Genomic DNA, 19,541 nt, shown 5'->3' with positions numbered 1-19,541 from the left:
CTTATTTGGTTTCATCCTATTTGTCTAATGTTGCATATGTATATTTTGATTTTGCATGCTTCTAGCTTTACTATCTAATTTGCATGTGAAATTGCTTCTAATTTTCTAGAGTTATACACATAAGTTATTTCCATGAATAGTGTGTGATTTAATTGGATGAATTAAAGTTTGAATTAAATGTAGTTCTTTGGAGTTATAAAATTTGTGTAACTTGCCTATATTTATTTACATGGTTATTGTGAATTAAATTCTTATATAATTTATGGCAATTAATTTTTTAATTTAATGTAGAAGTTATAAGGTTTTGCTATTCTATGATTTGCTAGAAGGTTAAATAATATTTGATTGTATGTACAATTGCTTTATATTATGTTGTCGTTTTCTACTAACTCTTTTGTAGGCATACCTAAGCGTAGAAAGGAATTGTTTGGACTACTTATAATCCTCAATTGGATTGGTTATTTTTCTTTATGTTTGAAGAAATGTTTTTCTTGAAATTTAGTTGGTTTGTTTACCAATTTGTAGTAGCAAGTTTTATTTGCTTATTAGACGCATTTTATATGCATGTATTTAGTTGTAGCAATTTTAAATTGTTTGCAAGTTTAAATTGCTTGTAAGTTTAGATTTTGGTGTGGTTTTCTGGAATAGAAACCAAAGTGTTTAGCCTTGGCTAAAAATGAGGTTTTATTTGTTCAGAAATGGCAACTATCACTGATGCTGCTGCTATTGCTAATGTTGGTGGGGATCTGAACCCCGGGGCAACTGGGTTGCCAACCCCTGCTGTTGTGACCTCTGTGGTCAACCATGGCGTTACTCCGGCTGTTCTAGGAGGACCGCTCAGTCATCATGAGCGCCCAGAGAAATTTACTGGGGTGAACTTCAAGAGATGGCAACAAAAGATGCTGTTCTACTTGACCACGCTAAACCTTGCAAAGGTTCTGAGCGAGGATCCTCCAGCCGTGGCAGAGAAGGAGCCTGATAGGCAGAAAGTCATGGCGCTTGACACATGGAAGCAGACAGACTATCTTTGCCGGAACTATGTGTTCAACAGCTTGGCAGACTCACTCTATAGTGTGTTTTGTTCCAAGAGCTCAGCATATGAGTTATGGAAAGGCGTTAAGCCTTCGTATAAATTCTTACGAATGTGGGGGTGTCTTGCAAAAATGGCAATTCTTACACCCAAATGGGTTAGGATAGGCCCGAAATCCGTGGATTGTATATTCATTGGTTATGCACAAAATAGTAGTGCATATCGATTTCTTGTACATAAGTCTGAAATTCCAGACATACACAAGAATACCATTATGGAGTCAAGGAATGCATGTTTCTTTGAAGACATTTTTTCTTGCCGAACCCATGAAAGGGTTCCAAGGTCTTTGGAGAAATTTGATGAGCTTGCTAGTGAGGATGATCATATTGATGATTCAGGTGATGATCAAATTGAGGTTTTAGATGAGCCCAAAAGGAGTAAAAGGGCTAGAATATCCAAATCTTTTGGTCCAGACTTCTTAATTTGTATGGTTAAGAATGAACCTCAAACTTTCCACGAAGCTGTGACTTCTCCTGAGAGTCCATTATGGAAAGAAGCGATCAAAAGTGAGATTGACTCCATCTTACAGAACCACACCTAGGAGTTGGTAGATTTACCTCCAGGTTGTAAGCCTTTAGGCTGCAAATGGATTTTTAAAAGAAAGATGAAGGCCGATGGGTCTATTGACAAGTATAAGGCGAGGCTCGTTATCAAAAGGTACAGGCAACGAGAAGGCCTGGATTACTTTGATACGTACTCACCTGTTACTAGGATAACATCCATTCGGATGGTGATTGCGATTGCTGCTTTGCGCAATCTAGAAATTCACCAGATGGATGTAAAGACAGCTTTCTTAAATGGAGATTTGAATGAAGAAATCTACATGGAGCAACCTGAAGGATTTTCAGCTCCAGGGCAAAGCAGGAAAGTTTGTAAACTTGTCAAATCTTTGTATGGTTTGAAGCAAGCGCCTAAACAATGGCATGGAAAGTTTGACAACGCAATGTTGTCAAATGGGTTTAGAATCAACGAATGTGACAAGTGTATTTATGTCAAAGACACTGACAGAGGTTATGTCATTTTGTGTCTATATGTTGATGATATGCTCATTATAGGTAGTAATGATGAAATGATCAAAACTACCAAGAAGTTGTTAAACTCTAAGTTTGACATGAAGGATATGGGCATTGCAGATGTTATTCTGGGAATTAAGATTACCAGAATCTCTGACGGAATTGTACTATCTAAGTCTCATTATGTTGATAAGATACTTGAGAAGTTTAGTGGATCAGATACGAGTGTGTCATCGACACCTGTAGACTTAAGTCTACATTTTACCAAGAATAATAATGAAAGTGTCTCGCAATTAGAATATTCTCGGGTAATTGGAAGTTTAATGTATCTGATGAGTTGTACTAGGCCGGATATAGCCTACTCGGTTAGCAGGCTTAGTAGATACACAAGTAATCCCGATGCTTCTCATTGGAAGGGTATTGTGCGGGTGTTAAGGTATTTACGTTACACTCGGGATTATGGGCTGCATTATACTCGATATCCAGCGGTGCTTGAAGGCTATAGTGACGCAAATTGGATATCAGATATAAAGGACTCAAAGTCCACTAGTGGATATGTGTTCACTCTTGGTGGAGCAGCGGTGTCTTGGAAATCTTCCAAACAAACGTGTATATCTAGATCAACGATGGAATCATAGTTTATTGCTTTGGATAAAGCAATGGAAGAAGCTGAATGGCTTTGCCATTTCCTTGAAGATATTCTAAGTTGGTCCAAACCTGTGCCTGCTATTTGTATTCATTGTGATAGTCAATCTGTAATTGGTAGGGCACAGAGTAATATGTATAATGGAAAGTCTAGACATATCCGTGGTAGACATAATTCCATACGACAACTACTCTCGAATGGAGTTGTCTCTATAGACTATGTAAAGTCTAAGGACAACATTGCGGATTCGCTAACCAAAGGGTTAAATCGAATGTTAGTCGAAACGTCGTCAAAAGGAATGGGGTTTAGGCCTTTGAAAGTTACCGGAATGGAAACCCAACCTAGTTGACTGGAGATCCCAAGATCTAGGTTCAATGGGACAACCTAATTGCGTGTAACGGTGGTATGTCACTGAGGAGGTTAAACCTCCAGCCATTCCTTCTATCAGTGATACCTGCAAGTGTAGAGGTTAAGCTGAGCTTTTAATGACTCTAGTGTGTTAAGCTATTGAGCTGAGTATAGCAGGATACTCAAGTAGAGTCACTTATGTGAGTGTGAAGTGGGGCCGCTTCTAGAAGAATTGGGCAGGCCGAGATTCTTTGAAACCACTCGCTGAACCAGGCTAGTGTCTAGGGCCACACAGGGCACACCAGTGAGAACAGAATGGTGGTAGGAGTAATTCCCGTGTGAGATCTATTGTTTCAGTTTACATAAACGGCAGAGCAGTTCAAGATGTCTTATTCACTGATCAGCCAGTAAACTCGATAGGTTTTCACTGGGAGAGGTTCAAAGCCAAAAGCTACCTTCTCTGATGTCGGGGTTAGTCCGTTGTACTCTCTCTCAGAGTCATTATTGTTGAATGGTGTTCGTTTGTTGAGTCATTCGCTCAATTTTTATTCATGTGGGGGATTGTTGAAAAAAATGATTTTTGGGGACTTTAATTTAATATTAAAGTGTGGTGACTTTAATTAAAGATTAAAGTGGGTCCCAACCATCTATTGTGAATGGCCAAAAAACCATTGAGATTTGAATGAAAAATTACCTCATGAAGTTAGCTTCATGGAAAAAAGGTAATGAAATTTGTAACTCCTGCATTAATGGGGTTTGTAACTCCTACCTTTATTGCAGAGGTTAATGGTGCATTATGAACAGCCATAAAGGCTGGAGGCTCTTCCTCTCTCCCCTATACATTTATAAATTGAGATCCTCCTGTCAAGTCTCAAAACACAGAAATTTTTACTTCCATTTCACAAGTCAGTTTGCCTGAAAGTTCCTATAGTGAGAGAGTGCTGCCATTGTTTTGTTCGCTAAGCTAGACAGAGAGTGCTTCTGCCGTAGTTGGTTTTGACCGTCGTATCCTGGGAGACAGACGCGGGGATTCCTCAAGCACTCGACCAGTGAGGCGGCGAAATCTGTTTTAAGGAAACTGCTTCCGTGCAGGCTTCGGTTTCGTCTCTTTACCCTTTTATTGTTTTGTGTATTTCTGTTGAAATTTAGTTGCAGTTATTAGCATGTGTTCTTAATATATATATAATTTGATTTCTTCATAAATCTATTTATTTAATATTAAAATTTGAACAATATCTTACACTTTTAAACATGTGACTTTTACACGTGTTTGATATAAGCTCACATTTTTCCTACCGTTTAAAAAAAAAAAAAACCAATCTGACAAGTTTTGGTCACTTTGAAAATGTCTAAAAAAACAATCCGACAAGTTTTGGATAATTTGAAAATGCGGTAGACACATGACACATATCATAAATTTGAACTAAAAAGAAAAAAAAAAATCTTATGATAAACAATATAGATTTATAACTATTAGCTCATCATCTATGAAACTTTTAAAATTTGTATTATGTTATATTTTTTTTATTAATTTAAAATTAAATATTCATACACATCATAGACAATAAATATATATAATTATATAATTTACACACTACAAAAAAATTAAGGTTTTGGGGACAAAAATTTAGGAACAAAATTATTTTTTCGGGAGCAAATATTTTTGTTGCGAAAAATGTGATTATATTTTTAGCAACGAAATTTAGACATTGATGATGAATTATTATCTATTCGGGACCAAATTTTTGTCTCAAAAAATAAACTATTTTGAGACTAAATTATTTTGTTCCTAAAAATCTATTTATTAGTGGCATTTTAAAAATTTTGTAGCTAAAAGCCTTGTTTTTTATTTTTCGAGACGACTTTTTACTGACTATCCTCACGATGATAGAAATTGGTCCTTAAATGTCTTTTACAACAAAATTTTCACTTTTAGAGACCAAAACATTTAATCTCTAAAACTCTTATATGTTGTAGTAATATGTCACGTCTAATATTTTTTAAAATTGCGGCGTCAATGTATATCTGTATCCGTGTCCTTGCCAATTACGTATTCTGTTTATGTTGTACCTTGTCACCTACAAACTGATTAGGTCGAGTTCAAGCTCTACGTGTGTGGCGTATGATCTGAAAGAGAATGGCCAAGAATTGCATAAGCAAGACATTATTAAATACAATATTTTTTTTATCAACCCTTATCCAATTAAATAGAAATTATTATAATACAAACTTATTCCACGTTTTTTTTGCGGGTAAATACGTAGCAAATTCTATACTTTAGATCATCATTTTCTCATGTGAGAATCAGCAACTTTGTCTTCTGCAGATTATACAACTATCAAATTTTTGAAGGCAGAACTCGTCATAAACACATCTGTAAAAGAATCAGCATAAACAAGACATTCGTATTTTATTTTATTTATTTTTATTTTGTTGGTTACTTTAATTCTGCTGAACTATAAAAATTTCTATGTGATTTTTCTCTTTGACGTACATATGAATGTAGTTCTATTTACATTCGTGGAATGTATAATAATTGCGTTCGTGGAATGTACAATAATCTCAACATAAATAACATAATAATGATGTAGATTTCATGGTTTTGGCCTATTTGACCCATTTGGATTAGAATGACAAAATGGTAAATAAGTGATTGGATTAACGTTGGTGGATTATCTCCGAAAGGCCCATGTTTACCCTGTGTTTAGTTTCTGACAAATTCTATTGTTTAGACCTTTAATTTTGCAATTTTCCGTTTTAGAAAAATTTTCATGCTTGCTTTGACATTAAACTCAAATTTATTATTTTCTGAAAATTTTCATTTCCTAAGTGAAGAGTAGAGGTCAACTTTCAAGGATAAACATAGATAGCTCTTTTCGTGTATTTCGATGCTGGTTTATCAAAAAGGTCGCCAACTTGGGGGCAAGGGTTCTTAATTAAGGTTAGAGTTCGGGCATATTTGTTGGGCCGATCCATGTATGGAAATAGCTGCTTTCTCCGAACGAGAAGGGATTACAGTTGAAACTTTGATCATTTCCATTCTATGTGTGTAATGGAGAATCTCCATTACATATCTAATATCTATGAATTAAATATGTAAATTTATAATTATTTTAATTAAAAAAATATTATTATACCCACCATCCGATGATATAATGGAATCTATTCATTACAAGTAGGTAAGAGTTGCTATATTATTAATTAAATTCAAATATAAGGCCTATACATCATTCATTTTTTAATTAATTAATTTTCGGCCTATAGAATTTTACAGAAGAGATTCCTTATTGACTAGCTATGTTTGTTTTTATTTACCCTTCTTAGAGCATCTCTAAAGGGATAATTAAACAAGGCTTGTTAGGTATTTTAGCCAATATAAGTTTAATTTTGAGCTCCAATGAGCTACCTATTGGGTTAACTACTTTACCACCCTATATTTTTGATGGCTATAATTGAAGAGTCCCAGAGGCTTTCTAAACAATTATATATGTATGTATTTTAGATTTTTGTATATTTATGTCTTGGATTTGGGATTTTATATATTTTATATATGTGTGTGTGTGTAGCAATTTTATATGTTCTTTCAATTTTGTTTGATGAATTACGAAATAACTTATTTTGTATTTTTTTTTCTCCTCACTCTACAAATTTTGTATGTTTGTATGGGCAAATTTATTATTATTGCAAATTTAAATGATTGGATTTTAATTAAGTTAGTTTAAATGATTAAGTAAAATAAAGAGCGTAGTTGGAGAACACAATAGATAAAGTAATTAGGTAAAATAAAGATTGTACTTTTTTTGTACTTTAGCTACTGAAAAGTAGAAAGTGTGGTTGGAGTTGCTCTTACATGCTTCCTTGCGTCATGTGGGGACATAATTTTTGAATAACAGCATGTGGCCAAGGTGTCACCGAAGTACCAGTCGAGGTGCCACGTGTCCTGGTCATGACGTCGAGATGATCTCGGCTAGGCCGAGGTTATCTGCGAAGAAACCAGAATCCGAGATAAGCGGATAAGGGACAAGAGTCCTAGAATGGGAGAAGACTTCAGTTTGGGTAAAGATAAGACTCTTCGAGAGTTTATTCTAATCCTACTGGGAGTCCAAGATTAGCAGTAATCCTAAGTCCATTAGAGTTAGGCTTCTATTGGGATTAGAATTTTGTTGGCTATAAAAAGGAGGCACCCCCATGGGTCTAAGGTATGTTTTTTATGCTTTGTCTAGTGAGTTAAACACTATTGATTATCTTTGAGAGATATTTTACTGACTTGATCGTCGAAGTGCCCCCGGGTGGACGAACTACCGCCGGAATCTCTTCTTTCTGTTGCAGGTCGTTCGGGCTTAATCTATTCTGCTAGTGTTCTCCAGCTGAGTACTTGATTGGTAGTGTGGTCGAAAATTGACACTCACAATTTGGCGCCGTCTGTGGGAAAGAAAGAAGAATAGATGGCCAACAACGGACAAAAGGATAAAGTTGGGGACGAAACCCCTGTTGGGAACAGCAGGCACATTGATCCAAGTATAGAGGAGGATGGTCGCAACGAGGAAACCCAGAACCAGAATCATGGTGAGAAGGACGTCGGTCAGGATGGCGACGTGCCAAAGAAACCAGATCGAAGCAGGTACTACAACGAGGATGACCTCTAGGTATGGAAGGATAGATGCCTGTGGAGGGACGAAGAAGTAAAAGAGATGGCAAACAAATTGGCAGACCTGCAATCGGTCGTCAATTTCATGATGCAAACCAACGTCATGCAGCCACCGTTCCCGCCACATGATACGCCGATTCCAGCAGCCATGAAAAGTGCCCAGAAAGGGGGACAGAAAACGGTTCCTGCAGTTCCTTAGCATGGCAGGACCAAGGGACATTCTCACCGACCTTCGCGGGAGGTCGGGCATGGAGAATCCCAGAAGACACGTCGAACAAAAGGAACCTGCACCAAAGAACATTAAGATGTTCAGGGGAATGAACTCTGTTTCGACACGACCAGTGGAGGGAGGTCCAAAAAGACTCACAATGACACTATAAGTAGTGCACCAAAAAAGCTGAAATTCGGAGATAACCGAGCTCCTGGACGAACCAAAGAGGATCTGGGGGATCACCTACAGAGGAAGCAACAAGATGCCGAGGTAACCTCTCCAGTCAAGCTGAGAACGCCGTTCTCGGTAGAATTGGACAAATTCAAAGCCTCGAAGAGGTTTAGCATGTCGAGATTCCAGATCTACGACGGTAAGTCGGACCCCAACCATCACGTCGGCTTGTACCTGAACTCGATGGCGTTGTGCACTGGGAACGAGCCGTTGCTCTGCAAGGTGTTTCCCTCATCCTTCGGAGAAGTTACATCGAATTGGTTTCACAAGTTGCCAAAAGGAGCTGTGAAAACCTGGGAAGGCCTGGCCGAGATGTTTATGGCTAGATTCGTGACAAACAAACTATAGCCATTGAGGGTGGACGCCCTAATGGCCCTGAAGATCGGCGAGGATGAAAGCCGTAGGGCTTATGCCAAAAGGTACTATGAGGTATTCAACCGAATACCAGGATGTAACCAAGAGGTGGCGGTCATGTTGTTTAAAAACGGCTTGAAGGATGACCGCCTGCTTCAAAAATCACTGGCAAATACATTACCAAAAGCATGGAGGAGCTGATGGCCAAGATAGAAAAGTATGCCAGAGCCGAGGAAGACACGCCGGGGACAAAGGCGTCCAAATAAGAGAAGAGAAATGATTCGCCGAAGCGAAGCCGAGATAATACTGGACACGAGAAGACAAGAGCTTAGCCCAAGTAACAGATCCCAGATTCCAGATTTGGAATCCCAGAACCCAGAAGACAAGATCTCGGCTTAGATGATTAAGGCCGAAAAGAGAAGAGCTTGGCCTAAGTTAAAGAATTTTTTCCACAAAGGAGTATGTGAAAGCCATGCAAAGGGCGGATCCCCTGTCCATAGAGCAATATCAAGGTCAAAGCCACGTGCCTAATAAGAACCTAAGTGGAACTTAAGTTTACATTAGGGGGCAAAAGGCTGAAGAATGATGCTTGGGAGTTGGAATTTCACAAGTTGAGATGATATTTAACACTTGTTGAAACTTGAGAAAAGTTTACAAGTTGAAGTTAAACCGAGAATATATTTAACACTTGTTGAAACTTGAGATAAGTTTACAAGTTGAAGTTAAACCGATATTATGTTTAACACTTATTGAAACTTGAGAAAAGTTTACAAGTTGAAGTTAAACCGAGGTCATGTTTAACACTTGTTGAAACTTGAGAAAAGTTTACAAGTTGAAGTTAAACCGTGAATATGTTTAACACTTGTTAAAACTTGAGAAAAGTTTACAAGTTGAAGTTAAACCGAGATTATGTTTAACACTTGTTGAAATTGAAATTTACAAGTTGAAGTTAAACCGATGTCATGATTAACACTTGTTGAAATTTTGAGAAAAATTTACAAGTTAAGCCAATGTTATGTTGAAAGAAATATCTACATACTTGCTGAGATTACCATGTTGCCGAGACTTGGAAGAAATTTGAAGACAAAAGTCTTGCTAAGAGTGAAGTATTGAGTTGTAAATAACACTTGTGAAAATATTGTAAAAAATATTTTCAAGTGTTAAGCCGAGGCTGAGGTAAACCGATTAGTGGGTACAACCGAGGTGTTAAACCCCGAGGAGATTGCACAGTTAAGGTGTATTTTGAAGACATGCAAATTATTTTTATAGAATCATACAAGAGTAAAAAGAAGACGCATACAACTACGTTGAAAGAAGAAATTAAAGAATGCATTCAGAAAAGGAAAGAAGGCACTTTGGCCTAACATTGAAGAATGATTGTTTAAATTACAAAAAGGCCGGTGTGAAGTACACCGATGTCAGATGGTGGTAGTAAGCAAAGAAGTGCAACGAAAGCCTCACCGGAGGGAGAGAGTGAAACTGGTTGCAGAAAGCTTCGCAAAAGCAGCAATGAAGGATTTGAAAGAGAAAGTTTTGATTTTGATCAAAAGCATGAAGATGATGGCAAAATGGCAATTATGGTGCCTTGGACGACGTGCTTGTCAGACGGCACGCGCAAACGTGATACGACTTGATGGCGCATATCAGGTCTGGTCCAGTAGGGAAAAGGCACGTGGTGAAAACGGTTGAAATATTATGCGTACCAGCTCTTACGGATGCTGGAACTCTTGGAGTTCTTGATTCAATGAAGCAAATACCTCGGCTAGGAGGATGATTTTGGCTGAGAAACTTGAACGAACTTGGTCATTGGATCTAAGGCATTGACGAAAGCAGACTATAGGTCTTGGTCATATTGAGTCGACGAGTTTTGACTTCGGCAATAGACGATGAAGCAAGCATAGCCGACGTGCTAAAATGGAAGAAATGATATAGGTTCCATCACCTCAAGATGCCGAGGTAATAGAACCTAGGGGGCAGTTGTGGGGACATAATTTTTGAATGACAACACGTGGTTGAGGTGTCACCGAAGTGCCAGCCGAGGTGCCACGTGTCCTGGTCATGACGCCGATATGATCTCGACTAGGCCGAGGTTATCTACAAAGAAATCGGAATCCGAGATAAGCGGGTAAGGGACAAGAGTCTTAGAATGGGAGAACACTTCAGTTTGGGTAAAGATAAGACTCTTAAAGAGTTTATCCTAATCCTATTGGGAGTCCAAAATTAGCAGTAATCCTAAATCCATTAGAGGTAGGCTTCTATTGTGATTAGGATTATGTTGGCTATAAAAAGGAGGCACCCCTATGGGTTTAAGGTATATCTTTTATGCTTTGTCTAGTGAGTTAAGCATTATTGCTTATCTTTGAGAGATATTTTACTGACTTGATCGTCGGAGTGCCCCTGGGTGGACGAACCACCGCCGGAATCTCTTCTTTCTGTTGCAGGTCGTTCGGGTTTAATCTATTCTGTCAGTGTTCTCCAGCTGAGTACCTGATTGGTAATGTGGTCGGAAATTGACACCCACACGTCACTTTGAACACCATCATTTTTCGTTTTGTTTTTATTTTTTATGAACACCTTCATTTAAGCACCATAAAAAATGAGGCCTAATTAATTATGAACTAAGCATCATTGTGGCCATTAAGTTCACGTTACTTTAATTATGAACTTCTTATTGGCCATTTCAGTTGGCGCTAAACATCGTTGATGAATATTTAACAAAATGTGTTTTTGTTGTGTTAAATGTCTCACAATGTTACAGTAGTTGATAGATGGAATTATCATTTAAATATGATTGACATATATAATTAAGCTCATATCAATTCGTTCTCGACTTAATAATTTTACATTGTATCAAGACATATATATGTTGCCAACCATCATATTTTTAATGTCACAGTCAAGAGTAATTATTTAATAGTTTCGGAGTATTATATGGTGGAAAACTTTACTAATAAGATAATACTGACTCATTTTTATTAATTAGTTACGTGACTGAGATCCTCTGTATTACAAGATTGAAATGAAAATGTTCTTTCCATAGTAAATGGCTAAAAAAAGGTTCATATTAACATATCTTTATTTTAAGTTTAAAAATTATCAAGAAAAGTTTTAAAAGTTACATTGACATGCTAAGGTGATGTGTTATCTAATGAAATGAAATGAAGATGAAATGGAAATGATCAAAATCCGTAGTTAGAAGATAAGAGAACCACTTAGGTCAACTCAATTGATTATTCTTGTATGCACCTGAGAGGGTAATTTTTGGAAAAAATTGGGCCGAGCTGCGAGTTGGGCTTTGAGGCCCAAAGTGCGAAGGACTAAGTAAAAAGGCCGTAATGGTTACTCCGGCCCAGGAGAGCAAGGTTACTCCGGCCTAGGAGAAACAAAGTTACTCCGGCCCAGGGAGGCAAAATTACTTCGGCTCAGGAATTATAAAGTTACTTCGGTTAAAGGGTTGTAAATGTACTTCGGGTCCGGGAGCAACTTGGAGTTAGACCGGCCTTGAAGTTATGTCGGCCTTAGAGGTGTACCGGTCAGGGAGTTATACCGGTCGAGAGTCGTTGGTTCGGTCCAAACACACCATGGGTTGAACAGATGAGAAACCGATATAAGGAAGAGTAAAGGGAAGGGCTGAACTAAGGATAGTTTGGCTTACTTTGTGGCTCAGCATAGCCAGTTTTACTTCGGTCAAATGGTAGTTCGGCCATGGAGAAAACCATCCCACTTGGTTTAAGCAGTTGGGGGGGTGTAAAAGGATAAGCATTATCCTTTAGGAGTATGAATCCTAGGAGGACTCTGCATGGAGAAATAAAAGTCCTACTAGGATTATGCCACTCGAAACCTATAAAAGCTCACAAGCATCACCTTGGAGGAGGTAATTGAACACAATTCTTTCTGAGAACATAAAACTTTGTCTATTTGTCAAGCTTACTGACTTAGGCATCGGAGAGGTTTCCGGCACTCACTCGCCGGCTAGCTCACGTTTGTGTTTTCAGGTGATAAAGCGACGTCGTACGGAGGAGCGTGGACTTGGTCAATAGGATTATACGAGGAGAATTATTTCCTCCCCGTACAATTGGCGCCGTCTGTGGGAAAAACAGACAAGAACAAAAAATCTCTTGACTAAGCTTCTCCTTTTCTCAATCAATGGCACACATTGAAGAACTACCGCAGTCCGCCGTCGACGGACTAACTCCAGAAGGGGGCGCAAGGCGTGAAGGATTACCTTCTGTCCCTCCCATGGCAGACTTGGAGCCCCAAAGACATACCTCCAGGAGGGATGCTAGGGGGAGACGGACTCACAGCCCCCGTCAGTCCCATTCTCAAAGTCCCAACAGACAAAGACAGAGGATTGACCCTCAAGCTCTGGAAGATAGCGTAAAAGAACAAGATGAATTGATAAAAAAGATGGCGGCGGACATGGAGGCCTTGAAACGCCAGATGAAGAAAAAGAGGTGGCAACAGGAGAGGGGCGCAAAAACAAGACGCCCCCTCGCCACTCAGAGAATCGTAGTAGGAACATTACACCCTCACAAGGAGAGAGCAGAAGCCTCAGGACAGGCGACACTCAATCCTGGTCTTCCAGAACTCGTCACTCCAGGTCTGAGAGGACGAGATCTGAAAGGTCATACACTGAAGGAAGCACATATTGGCCCTCACATTCACACCAAACCAGATCCAGACAGACAGAATTACCCAGATCATCCGACTTACGAACCGTGCTCGAAGAAAAAGCACGATGCAAGGAGGATGCCAGGGCAAGGGATCCACATAGAGTTTCAGCCTTACAGCGGTTGGCTCCTCGGACGCATGGAAGCGTCGAGGTTGGAATGCCAATACCGCGACCAGCCTACGAACCAACGGACAAAGCATTGGCAAGACTACAGACTTCGCCGTTTGTTCCAGCAATCGAAAACGCTCCCCTACCATCAGGCTTCCTTCAGCCGAAATTCCCTACATATGAAGGAAAGACGGACCCGTATTCACACTTGAGCCACTTTCGCCAAGTCATGGCTGTGTACAGGCGAAACGAGGCTTTAATGTGCATAGTTTTCCCATCAAGCCTTGGCGACCTCGGCTTGACTTGGTTCGAGAAGCTCCCAGAGGGCAGCATAGCCTCTTGGGCCCAATTGGCAGAAGCGTTCGTAACAAGGTTTCGAACAAACACTAAAACACCGGTGGAAATAGACCAGTTGCTCTCCATCAACATGAGTGAAAAAGAGACCCTCAGATCTTACAACAGTCGCTACTGGGAGACATTCAACCAGATTGGAGACTGCCCCACCAATCTAGCCATTGAGAAGTATAAAAGAGGCCTTCCAGTCGGAAACAGACTAAGGGACTCGATCACCATGACGCCACCCCTTACCATGGAAGCCCTGATGGAGAGAGTGCATCAGCACATCAGGGTAGAAGAGGATGGCGCACGTGCCAAAGCAAAATCTAGTGCAACCGCAGTACCAGAAAAGAAGACCTCAGCAAAGGTCAATACAGTAGATCGGCAGAATAAAAACGGGCGTGGCAGACGAGATAACGGAGAAGACCCAGACAAAAGATGGTTAAGAATCCACACTACCATAACAACGGCGTTCAAAAAACCAATATATCGGATTCTGAGCGAAATAAAAGATGAGCCTTTTGTCAAGTGGCCAGCCAAGCTAGGGGAAACTCAGAAAAATTACGACGACAGATCACGGTGCACCTTCCACAAAGAAAAGGGGCACTGAACTGAGAATTGCACGCCACTGAGACAGCACTTGGAAGAATTGGTGGCAGCAGGCCACTTGGACAAATACATTGAAGGAAGGACGCAACCGGCCCCCCAAGATCATAATAACCATCCCAACAGAATGCCAATCGACGCACCACCTCAAGGTATTATCAATGTCATACATGGAGTTTTTGAACCTGAGCGCGTATGCGAGCTCAGAGGATCAATTAAAAAGGCTGAGCACTTTAGAGAAGTGCTAGGTGCCCAACCAGCCACCAAGAAAGGGAAGACAGAGGCAACAAACGTCATGTCTTTTTTCGGATAAAGACCTGGATCGAATATACTGTCCTCACAATGATGCTCTGGTTGTCACTCTCTGAGTCAAAGATTTTGACGTCAAGCGGATTCTGATTGACCAGGGTAGTTCATGTGAGATCATGTACTACGAAACATTCAAACAGTTGAAGCTGCAAGACAAAGACTTGGCGCATGCAGTTTCTCCCCTAATTGGATTCAACTCCATGCCAGAATGGCCCGTCGGCAAAATAATTCTTCTGGTCAGAGCGGGAAGCGTAACAAAACAAGTGGAGTTCTGGGTATTGAAGGTCCCCTCCACTTACAACATCATCTTGGGCAGAACATGGCTGCATGCCATGCGTTCGGTAGCGTCATCATACCATCAGGTAATGCGGTTCCCCAACGACACCGGTATAATTGAAGAAGTCTATGGAGATCAGATCATGTCAAAACAATGTTTCGCCACGGTGAATGGCAGCCGCGCTGCCAAAGGATATGTTCATTCGGTGGAAGAACCAGAAAGTAATAAATTATTCGCGGACGTCGGCAAAGAGGCTGATCAGAAAGCGGTAGAGGACTTGGTGGAGGTAAAAATAGATGAGAAGAACCCGGATAAGTTCTTCTTGCTTGGCTCATCGTTGTCCAGCACTGAGAGATTAGAGGTCTTGGAATTCTTGACCTCTAATATCGAAGTGTTTGCCTGGACGCCCTACGACATGCCAGGTATTGATCCAAACTTCATCAGTCACCAACTCAATGTCCACCCATCCGCCAGACCAGTCATCCAACGCACACGCAGATCGGCACTCCACCACGCCGAAATAGTGGCAGAAGAGGTAGGCAACCTGCTGGAGGCAGGAGCAATAAGAGAAGTGCACTACCCAAGATGGATCTCCAACACAGTCGTAGTGCCAAAAAAGAATGGTAAATGGCGTGTCTGCGTCGACTACAAAACAGTCAACAAGGCGTGCCCAAAAGATAGCTTTCCTCTACCAATGATAGATCAGCTGGTGGACCTAACGGCAGGGCATAACCGACTTAGCTTTCTGGATGCATACAGAGGCTACCACCAGATCGCCATGCATGAACCAGACCAGGAGGTCACATCCTTCACGACACCAAGGGGATTATATTGCTACAAGGTCATGCCCTTTGGCCTAAAGAACGCAGGGGCGACATTCCAACGGATGGTCACCAAGATGTTTGAACCATTGTTAGGCAGAACAATGGAGGCTTACATCGACGACATGGTGGTCAAAAGCAAGGATGAGAATGACCATCCTAAAGATCTAGGCGAGATGTTCCAGATCCTGAAGAAACACAAGTTGCGCCTCAATGCGTCCAAATGCTCATTCAGAGTTGGATCTGGCAAATTCTTGGGCTTCCTGGTGACCAACCGAGGTATAGAAGCAGACCCCTCTCAGATTAAAGCAATCCAGGAGTTGGAGAGACCAAACTCAGTCAAAAAAGTACAGCATCTCACTGGTATGGCAGCTGCGCTCAACCGGTTCATAAGCAGGTCATCAGACAGACTACGACCATTCTTCCAAGCTTTAAAGGCCAAGTTTGAGTGGGATGAAGAATGCGACCGAGCTCTGGAAAGCTTGAAGGAGTACATGTCTTCCCCACCACTACTTGTTACTCCAGTACCTGGTGAAGAACTCTTTTTGTACCTGGCAGTCTCTCAGCACGCAGTCAGCGCAGTGTTGGTTCGTGCAGAAGGAATACAACACTTGCCCATCTTTTATGTCAGCAAGACATTGTTGGGAGCCGAAACAAGGTACTTGCCCTTGGAGAAACTAGCATTAGCATTAATGATGGCATCCAGAAAATTGGCGCACTACTTTCACGCCCACACCATAGTCGTCCTCACAGCCTTTCCACTAAAAGCTCTGTTTGAAAGGGCGAACTTTAGTGGGCGAATTTTGAAGTGGGCAGTAGAGTTGGGACAATTCGACATCAAGTTCCAACCCAAGACCGCAATAAAAGCCCAATCTTTGGCAGACTTCGTCGCAGAGTTTACTCCTGGAAGTCATCATATCTGCCCAGTCGACCTAACTGACACAACCGAACTAGGGACGGAAGTTGACGCAGGAATAGCGCAACCCCTAATAGAAGGTAGTCAATCAAGCACCAAGGCAGACCATATTAAAGACAACAAGGAAGAGACAAACAAAAGCTCACCAGCAGTTCAAACAGAGGACGAAGGGAAGACAGCCAACATGGACCTTGAAGAAAACACCATTCTTGACCCCACGACATCATCTGATCCTTCCACTTGCTGGAAGTTATTCGTTGGAGAGATGTGGAAGCTCTTTGTGGATGGAGCATCCAACCGGCATGGTGCAGGGCTTGGCATAGTCCTCATCTCTCCAGACGGCCTGGTTGTAGTAGAGCAAGCAATCAACCTTGGCTTCCCAGCATCCAACAATGAAGCGGAGTATGAGGCGCTTCTCGCAGGACTCAAGTCAGCATACTACATGAAGGCCACCGAACTAATGGTATACAGTGACTCTCTGCTGGTGGTAAACCAAATTTCTGGCGAATACGAAGCAAAGCATGACAGAATGGCCAAATACCAAGAGTTAGTCAGAACAGAAATCAAGAAGTTTGACGTAGTAAGGATAGAACAAATTGGTAGGGAGGAAAACAGCCGAGCGGACGAACTAGCAGGCCTCGCCTCAATGGCAGATACATCAATCCCTCATCCATTACTCATCAACTTCTTACCAAGACCAAGCATAGAAGACCCCGAAGCAGAAGAAGTATGTTGCACAGAATTAGGCCCTTCATGGATGGATCCCATCATCCTGTTCCTAAAAGACGGCATCCTACCAGAAGAGAAAAAAGAAGCCAACAGAATAAGGGCAAAATCGTAGCGATTTTGGCTATCTCCATCTTTGGCATTATACAAGAAGTCATTCTCTGGGCCTTACCTCAAGTGCGTTCATCCCAGCAAAGTAGAAGCATTCTTGTTCGAAATACACGAAGGGGTGTGTGGAAGTTATCAAGGGGGAAGGTCGCTCGCTGACAGGGCTATTTCGCAAGGATATTGGTGGCCATATATGCAAGCAGACTCAGAGAAATATGTGAAGAAGTGTGAGAAATGCCAAAAATTCGCGCACCAAATACATCAACCAGCAAGAGAACTCCTACCATTAACTAGCCCTTGGCCTTTCGCAATGTGGGGCTTGGACATAGTAGGACCACTTCCAACAGGGCCCGGCGGCAGAAAATTCTTTCTCGCAGCAACAGACTACTTCACAAAGTGGGTGGAAGCAGAAACATTGGCATCAATCAAAGAAAAAGACGTGAAGAAGTTTGTTTGGCAAAATATTATCACTCGGTTTGGCATACCAAAAGCACTGATCTCAGACAATGGTACTCAGTTCGACGGCAGAATCTTTAGAAACTTTTGTGAAGAGTACAAGATAGAGTTCTACAATTCTACACCGGCATATCCTCAAGCAAATGGACAAGCAGAAACATCAAATAAAGTCGTCCTGGATGGACTAAAGAAAAGGCTAGAAAAGGCAAAAGGCAAGTGGGTAGATGAACTTCCTCACGTTTTATGGGCTTACCGCACCACACCTCGACGATCGACAGGAGAAACACCATTCTCCTTAGCCTATGGAATGGAGACAGTAATCCCACTAGAAGTTGGCCTCCCCACAATTCGAAGCGAAAATTTTGATCCAAACTTAAATGGAGAAGCCATAGCCTTAGAACTCGACCTTGCAGAAGAAAGAAGAGAAAGAGCACTAGTCCACATCGCCTCATACCAACGAGAGTTAATCAGAAAATACAGCAAAAAGGTCCATCCAAGACAATTCAAGATTGGAGATTGGGTACTACGCAAAGTAATGGGAAACACCTCAAACCCAGGAGATGGCAAGTTAGGCCCAAACTGGGAAGGTCCTTATAAGGTGGTTGGGTTAGCAGGCAAAGGGGCATACCACCTAGAAGACAAGGATGGCAAAGCAATCCCTAGGCCATGGAACACGGCCAATCTCAAGTTATTTTACTTTTAGCTTTTCTTTTTTCAAACATATGCAATTTTTTCTTCCTTCAATAAAACAAGCAATTCTTTTCAGCACAAGATGTTCTTTGTAAAAGTTAGCCTTAGTAAAGATTAGGTATATTGCAAGCATTGTTCTAAGTTAGCTGGAAAAAACTAACTTAGAGGTTGGCTGGAATAAACCAACTCTTGTTACTCTTCAGCCGAGGTAAGTGCATGGCTGAAGAGCGGTTGGCTGGAATAAACCAACACTTGTTACTCTTCAGCCGAAGTAAGTGCAAGGCTGAAGAGTGGTTGGCTGGAATAAACCAACACTTGTTACTCTTCAGCCGAAGTAAGTGCAAGGCTGAAGAGTGGTTGGCTGGAATAAACCAACTCTTGTTACTCTTCAGCCAAAGTAAGTTCATGGCTAAAGAGTGGTTGGCTGGAATAAACCAACACTTGTTACTCTTCAGCCAAAGTAAGTGCAAGGCTGAAGAGTGGTTGGCTGGAATAAACCAACACTTGTTACTCTTCAGCCGAAGTAAGTGCAAGGTTGAAGAGTGGTTGGCTGGAATAAACCAACTCTTGTTACTTTTCAGCCGAAGTAAGTGCATGGCTGAAGAGTGGTTGGCTGGAATAAACCAACACTTGTTACTCTTCAGCCGAAGTAAGTGCATGGCTGAAGAGTGGTTGGCTGGAATAAACCAACTCTTGTTACTCTTCATCCGAAGTAAGTGCATGGCTGAAGAGTGGTTGGCTGGAATAAACCAACACTTGTTACTCTTCAGCCGAAGTAAGTGCATGGCTGAAGAGTGGTTGGCTGGAATAAACCAACACTTGTTACTCTTCAGCCGAAGTAAGTGCAAGGCTGAAGAGTGGTTGGCTGGAATAAACCAACTCTTGTTACTCTTCAGCCGAAGTAAGTGCAAGGTTGAAGAGTGGTTGACTGGAATAAACCAACTCTTGTTACTCTTCAGCCAAAGAGGGTATGGC

General features: G+C 41.2%; 1 protein-coding gene across 1 annotated transcript in view; it reads left to right on the top strand.

Annotated features, from left to right (window-relative positions):
* Positions 1–698: 698 nt before the first annotated feature.
* Positions 699–19,541, top strand: part of LOC114268825 (patatin-like protein 2) — a 30,045-nt gene continuing 11,202 nt past the window's right edge. Inside the window, exon 1 of the mRNA XM_082918790.1 lies at positions 699–982. Within this exon, the coding sequence (XP_082774916.1) occupies positions 699–982 (284 nt within the window). The remainder of the gene's footprint in view (positions 983–19,541) is intronic.

The sequence above is a fragment of the Camellia sinensis genome, chromosome 3, assembly GCF_055761805.1.
Source record: "Camellia sinensis isolate YWXY chromosome 3, ASM5576180v1, whole genome shotgun sequence".
Classification (NCBI taxonomy): domain Eukaryota; kingdom Viridiplantae; phylum Streptophyta; class Magnoliopsida; order Ericales; family Theaceae; genus Camellia; species Camellia sinensis.
The sequence above is the reverse complement of the archived record's forward strand: the minus strand, read 5'-3'. Positions and strand labels throughout refer to the sequence as shown.